This window comes from Tasmannia lanceolata, unplaced genomic scaffold (genome assembly GCF_043159265.1).
Source record: "Tasmannia lanceolata isolate RefF3 unplaced genomic scaffold, GAP_Taslan_0.1 ptg000037l, whole genome shotgun sequence".
In the NCBI taxonomy this organism is placed as follows: Eukaryota; Viridiplantae; Streptophyta; class Magnoliopsida; order Canellales; family Winteraceae; genus Tasmannia; species Tasmannia lanceolata.
Window position 1 is genome coordinate 54,982,646 of NW_027518714.1, and position 7,236 is coordinate 54,989,881.

General features: G+C 45.4%; 1 protein-coding gene across 1 annotated transcript; it reads right to left on the minus strand.

Moving 5' to 3' along the window:
* Positions 1-489: 489 nt before the first annotated feature.
* LOC143860752 (coiled-coil protein) lies at positions 490-1,568 on the minus strand. The gene has a single exon (XM_077371566.1). The coding sequence runs from the start codon at positions 1,414-1,416 to the stop codon at positions 841-843; it is 576 nt and encodes a 191-aa protein (XP_077227681.1). The 5' UTR covers positions 1,417-1,568; the 3' UTR covers positions 490-840.
* Positions 1,569-7,236: the final 5,668 nt, after the last annotated feature.

Below are 7,236 nucleotides of genomic sequence, written 5' to 3' on the forward strand. Positions count from 1 at the left end.
AGTAGTGCTCTCTCATCTTCTCCTCAATTGGTGCCACCCCCACCCTTTTGTGGATGTCTTCATTATTAATTCGATCTAACCTTGTGTGGCCGCACATCCATCTAAGCATTCGCATCTCCGCTACACTCATCTTATGCACATGCTGCTTCTTGGTGGCCCAACATTCCGAGCCGTAGAGCATGGCTGGCCTCACCTATTTTCTCTCCTCTGTTCAAGAAATGTTAGCTATCAAAACTATTCATAAAAGGCAATCCCACTCTCAAACAAGCGCATAATTCATCAAATTTCCATTACCACAATAAAACCCTAAACTTCAAAACTGTCAATTACATGGCAAGACTTAAGATTAAAGAAAAAGTGAAGAAATACCCTTCTCAAATAGACTCACTATACCAAAAGCTCCACTGATTATGCACCCATTTCATCTCCTCTGTTCAAGAAATGTTAGCTATCAATACTACTCAAAAAAGGCAATAGCATTCTCAAACAAGCACATAATACAGAAAATTTCCATAACCGCAATAAAACCCAAAACTTCAAAACCATCAATTACATAACAACACTTAAGATTAAAAAAAACAAAGAAAAAAGATAGCACAATTCCCAAATAGAACAATGTTAAGCATGAAATACCCTTCTCAACTAGACTCATGATACCAAAAACCCCACTGATTATGCACCTATTTTCTCTCTATTCAAGAAATGTCAACCATCAAAACTACTCATAATTCAGCAAATTTCCATTACCACAACAAAACCCAAAACTTCAAAACAGTCAATTACATAACAAAACTCAAACATTAAAACAAATCAAAGAAAAAAAGATATAAAAAAACCCACCTACTTCTTCTTGAGCAACTCATCAGGAACCACCTTGAGGAGCTTCCTCTGCTTCGATTTCGCAATCTTCTTCAGCGTTTTCGGATTCGTAATCTTCTGAAGCTTAGTACCAGACCTCAATATATTCTCCTTCTTTTTCTTCTCTCTCTCCTCTCTTTTCTTCCTCTTCTCAACCTTATTAGACCTTATCTCCTCTTTAAGCTCACTCATCCTTTCCTTATAAGCTTTTTTAATCTCCTTTTGTTTCGATCTCTGTTCAAATGATGGAGCATTACGGGTAATGCGAGTTGCAGATGCCCGTTGCTGACGTGGCTGTTTCCATTTCCGGCCGGAGACTTTTCCGGCGATTACGCCGTCGTAGGTGGGTTTTCCGTACATGGGTTTTTCTGGGTTTTCTGAGGAAGGGAGAGCTTGTCTTTTAGATGGGTGAGAAGCTTCGGTGTCGTTATCAATATCCATGGATTCGATATTTCGGGGATTTTTTAGGGTTGGTGAGTCTTCTATTGATCGCTTTCTTTTGTTTTTTTGCCCTCCGAGGCCTTCATCTAGGTACCGGAAATCCAAAGTGCAGGCCATAGTTCAGAGCGAGAAGAAGAAGAAGAAGGGGGGCGAAGTTTGTTTAGGGTTTCGTTCTAGTGTAAGGATGCTGGTAGTCTAGGGTTTTGTTCTTTCTTGCCCCTTTTATTCAATTTGGGTTTCTAGGGTAGTTTGGTAAGTTTGCTCGAGTGATGGCTTTTTAGTCATTTAGCAGTTGGATAGGGGTGTTTTTGTCTTTCACCATCTAAGGGCTGGAGTCATTTAGCACTTGGATAGGGATTTGCTTGTTTTTGCAACTTGGGTCGGGCTCAACCCGAACCCGACGGGTTCAACTTGATTTTTGCTCGAGTTGGGTTGGATTGTGTTAGGGTTGGGAGAAGCCAACCTGATTTAATTTCAGGTTGGGTTAGGGTTGAGGCCTTGGCAACCCGACCCTACGGACCCAGACCTCCGTCGTCTAAATTTATCGTAGTTTTATTAGGATTATGTTGTTTTTCTTGTATTTTTTCTGTTTGGCCCTAGATGAACCCGAATCCAACCCCACCCAATCTGAACCTGACCCGACCCTATTTGGAGGTGGGTGGGTTCGTGGGGTTAGCGTGGACTATCTTCAACCTAGGGCTCGGGTTGGGCCGGGTTAGGGTTGTGGGAATGCTCCCTCGGGTTAGGTTACGGTTGGCCTCAACCCGACGCGAGAGGTTTAATGCAAAGAGGTTTACTTGCTGGTATTTTCGATTGGGAAGAGGAATTGGGGCATGTTCTATGCCTCCCCTCCCAAATCTCATTTTCACCTTGTTTCTTTGCAAGGGATTGATTGTGAAGGAAGTTTTGATGCTCCCTTGCCAAATCTAAGAAACCAATGTTGATGCAATGTTTCTGCTCTTCTCTCTACTCAGTGGAATTGACGAACATTTTAAGGGAGAAATTTTGCTTAGAGTTCTGTAAATATGTTTACATTTCAACTTCTGTTTGTTATTTGTAAATCCTTCAAGGTTAGAAGAGGTTGAAGGGATGAATGGGATACGCATGCATAATCGTTTCTCATTACAATTCATGAGACTCGTTGTGCTTTGAACCCAGATGTGCGTCCCTTGAAAGAAATTCCATGATCTGGTTCGGTGGTCTGTCATTGTGTGCATGGAAGTAGCATTGAAACATGTAGAATGTCTTGCCTTGCAACTGCTTGTTGAAATGCATGTTTTTCAAATGAAATAAGGATATGAACCATGCCTTATTAATCCATGGATAATACATAAGTAACCCTCAGTTTACAGTCCTTTTGGGCGTTGGACCAAAATTCGAAACATGTGTCAGCCACATGGTTTAATTACTTCAGCACTATTTTGAGGTTCAACGGCAAATCATGGTAGACCCGTTCATGGTTGTTTTTGGTTTTGGGAAATTTATGTGTTTGCATAGTTATTGTTAGTGACCATATTGAAGTATCTAATCTAAAATTGGAAGAAGAAGAAAATATTGAAGTATCCAATCCAAAATTCTCTGAAGATATATGATCTGCTAAGATTAGGGCTGCAAATGAACCGAGCCGGCTCACGAATATATTTGGGTTCAGCTCGTTAAAAGCTCGGCTCGGTCTCGTTTGTTTACTAAACAAGCCGAACCCGAGCCCAAAAATTAGGCTCACCGAATAAACGAGCCGAACTTGAGCTTTGTATAGTTCGGCTCGGAAAAGCTCGCAAGCTTTTTAGGCTCGGTTCATAAACGAGCCAACCTGAGCCGAGCTTTAAAGCTTGGATTATGTTTGTTTTTTTATATATAAAATAAAAGAATGTGGGTTGTTTATTACAAATGAAAGTTTGGCAAAGCGGTTAAGACGCTGGAATTAGAGGGGGCTTGGGTTCAAATCCCACAAATGTATGTTTTTTATCATTCTTGAGATGAGCCGAGCCGAGCTTGAGCTCGCTTCGTTCCACTTAACCAGCCGAGCCGAGCCCGAGCCGAGCTTTTTCGAAAACTAAACGAGCCGAGCCGAACACGAGCCTTCATGAAAACTAAACGAGCCGAGCCCGAACACCCCAAAGCTCGGCTCGGCTCGTTTGCAACCCTAGCTAAGATTGGGATTATTGGATATGAGGAAAATAAATATATGGCAGCTATTGAAGAACACAATCCAAAATAGAAGGCAGAGAATCGTGATTGACATCTATTGTGTTGTCTTGTTGATGAAATATGGAAGGTGCTAAGTTGGTTGATTATCACCAACTCATGGATTCCTCTAGAATCTCTATTCTTTCTATATTGCTTGTTTCCCTCTCTTGATTTTTTGAATTTTGAATGTAATTACCATTTTTGTAAATTATATAGACAATGTACTTTTTATAAATACAGTGAATACACATTTGTTCCTCTCAAGGAAGATAGAGAGAGAACTCCCCAAAACCTTTGTTTCTTTATGGTATCAAAGCCTTGAAGGCAAAAATTGAAGAAACAACTTCCATTTGATCCCATCTTCTCATCTTACACCATGTCAAATCCTTCAAATTCTTCATCCTCTTCATCATCCTTTGTTAGGCCCGAAATCGGTTAACAGATATGACAGTGACGTAAGAGCCGAGCTGGAGGGCCCGAGGAGCCGAAGTGAAGGAAATAAGGTCCGGACGAACTGTGTTCTGCACAGAAGCAAACGAGGTCAGAATGACCGACCCGGAGTGTACTCCAGACAGGCCCTTTGACACTCAAGTCAATATGAGCCGAAGTGAAGAGGGAGTTTTAAGAGTGGTGGGTGAGAATTTAATATCCTGATTTATGAGCTTTGGAAGCCCTTTTATAGAGGAAATTTGGGGTAGGTGGGGAGTTAATGCTCCAAGGCAGGTGTCCACCAGCTATAGGTTCAGGCTCACCTACTCTGTGATAATTACAGAACTGCCCCTGCTGACGCGGGGTTTGCAGTGGGTCCCCCCTCGAGACACGTTCCGGCAGCTGATAGGCTGGCCCACGGTGGGACCCCTCTAGCCACGTGTCAGCAGCTAACAGGCTGCTGTGCTTTTACACCCCATCAGTTGCCCCCCCCAGTTCTCCAAGTTGTTACTGTGACTTGGGGAAATGTGGTAGAGTACATCTCTGGTTGATGGTGGTTGAGGGGCCTGCGAGGCGATCCGGAATTTGGAGCAGTCCGGAGACTGGGGCAGTCCGGAGACAGAAGCAGTTCGGAATTTATCAGTTCGGATTTTTGGAACAGTCCGGATTTTGGAGCAGTCCGGATTTTAGAGCAGTCCAGATTTTGGAACAGTCCGGATTTTGGAACAGTCTGGATTTTTGGAACAGTCCGGATTTTGAAGTAGTCCGGATTTTAGAGCAGTCCGGATTTTGGAACAGTCCGGATTTTGGAATAGTCCGGATTTTTGGAGCAGTCCGGATTTTGGAACAATCCGGATTTTTGGAACAGTCCGGATTTTGGAACAGTCTGGATTTTATCAGTCCGGATTGGGCCGGACTGTGTTTTCGACGTTTAGCGAGACGCGTCGTATACAGTCCGGCTTGGGCCGGGCTGTTTTTTGTCGTTTAGCGATCCAGTCCGGCTTGGGCCGGAATGACTTTTGTCGTTTTGCGAGACGCGTCATATCCAGTCCGGCTTGGGCCGGACTGTTTTTTGTCGTTTAGCGATCCAGTCCGGCTTGGGCCGGACTCACTTTTGTCGTTTTGCGAAACGCGTCATATCCAGTCCGGCTTGGGCAGGGCTGTTTTTTGTCGTTTAGCGATCCAGTCCGGCTTGGGCTGGACTGACTTTTGTCGTTTTGCGAGACGCGTCATATCCAGTCCGGCTTGGGCCGGACTATTTTTTGTCGTTTAGCGATCCAGTCCGGCTTGGGTCGGACTGACTTTTGTCGTTTTGCGAAACGCGTCATATCCAGTCTGGCTTGGGCCGGACTGTTTTTTGTCGTTTAGCGATCCAGTCTGGCTTGGGCCGGACTGACTTTTGTCGTTTTGCGAGACGCGTCATATCCAAGCCGGACTGTTTTTTGTCGGCCCGGATCGGACGGAGGCACGAACACTTGACGGATGCCCTTAATTCCTTGGGTATACGCGCGTCTTCACTCGCGCCTTCGCCTCGATGCGCGTGTCCCTCATAAATGATAGGACACGTGGTACCAGTTAAAAAGCCCTCGAAATGCGCGCCCTTCATTAAATGCACATCACCTCAGGTAAAACTTATAAAAGGAGGTTTTTACCTTCTCATTTTTTCACTTTTAACTTCTCCTTTTCCTCCTCTCCTTCTCTCTGCCAGTTCGGCGAAGGTCAGTTCGGCCCGAGTAGTTTGCGGTTGTGAACGGCGGCAGATTCGGAAGCTCCCAGTTCGGTACCTCGAGATCAGTCTAGACCGATAATTTTCTTCAGCGCGTCTCATTCGTTTCTTTCCTGCTTTTATGTCTAGTAGCTCTAGTTCCGAGTCCGGTTCGGGGGAGTCGTGTTCTAGTAGTTCAGGGTCTAGATCGTCGATTAGAACCGAGGATAGGCCTACCTGGTCACCAGCCCCGGAAATGGCAAGTCCGGATGTCAGTGTGGATATCATATGTAGTGATGAGGAAGTAGAGGACGAAGTGATTTTGGACTTAAACGCCATCCCGCTTTTGACAGATAGTTACGTCCCACTGGAGGGGAGTGTTGGTAGTGACGCCGGCGAGGCGTCCACAACGTTCATCCCTGGCCGGGCCGTTGAGGTCGTGGCGAGGGCCCGGATGGATGCCAATCCCAAATACAACATACAGGCTCTCAACGAGGAGAATCACCTGGATGAGTCCATGTTGGTGGTGATTAGGGATAGATACTGTATTCCGTCCAGGTTCGGGCTGAGGGAGGCGACGGAGGGAGATAGGGCCTGTAACGAGAGCTCTGACATTTGCATATACAATGAGTCATTGAGGGCCGGACTCAGATTTCCTATGCACCCATTCTTCGCCTCGGTGCTCCAATACTACGGGCTGGCTCCGGCTCAGGTAGCGCCGAACTCATGGAGGTTACTGACGGGGTTCGTATACCTCATTCAGGGCCGGCTTCAGAGGAACTTGTCCTTGCCGTTGTTCCGCGCGTGTGCGCAATTGAAGAGGCACAAGGGCGGGGGTTGGATCTACATTAGCCAGCGCCCGGAGGTAAAAATGATTAATGGCATCCCTTTGTAGACACCCCATTTCGACCGGACCCAAGTTCATTGTGTTCGAGCAAAACCCCCCATCCAATCACCAAGCTAGGATCCCAAATTGCATCATTAGTTAGGATCGGGTCTCACCGAGGCCCCCGCCAAATTTCATCAAAATCCGATTTGATTGGTCAAATAAGACGAGCCGGGAAAGAGGGTGCGCATTACAAATCAAAGGGGGGCGGATTATCCTGAGATGGTCGCACCCAGGTCAAATAAGACAAAAATGGCGGGCGCGACTCATCCATATTCGCGCGCCTTATCAAGTGGGAGTGCGATTATCAGCGCGGTTTTTTTTTTAATATAAAAAAAATCAAGCAGAAGTGAGAACACTGTTCATCGTCTCGAAAAATCCAGAGAAAAGAGAGGGCGAGAGCGGAGAGAAATTTGAATTTTTTTTTCTTTGATCTTCGTCCGCAGATCATTCCTCCGATCGATAGTTGAAGATCCATCCTCTTATCCGAGAGAGAGAGAGAGAGGGAAAGAGAGAGATTTGATTTTTTCTTTCTCCACCGATTGTCTTCTCCGATTGTCTTCTCCGATCCATCTCCGGCAAGCCTCCGGCCAAGTTCCGATTTCTTTCTTCTTCTTCTTCTTCCAGCTTCTTCCACCTCCATTAAACCTAAATCTCCTTAGAGAACCTCCAACTCCGGTCGATCATTGTTATCTCAGATCTGAGGAAAAAGGCAAGGAAAGAGATCTGA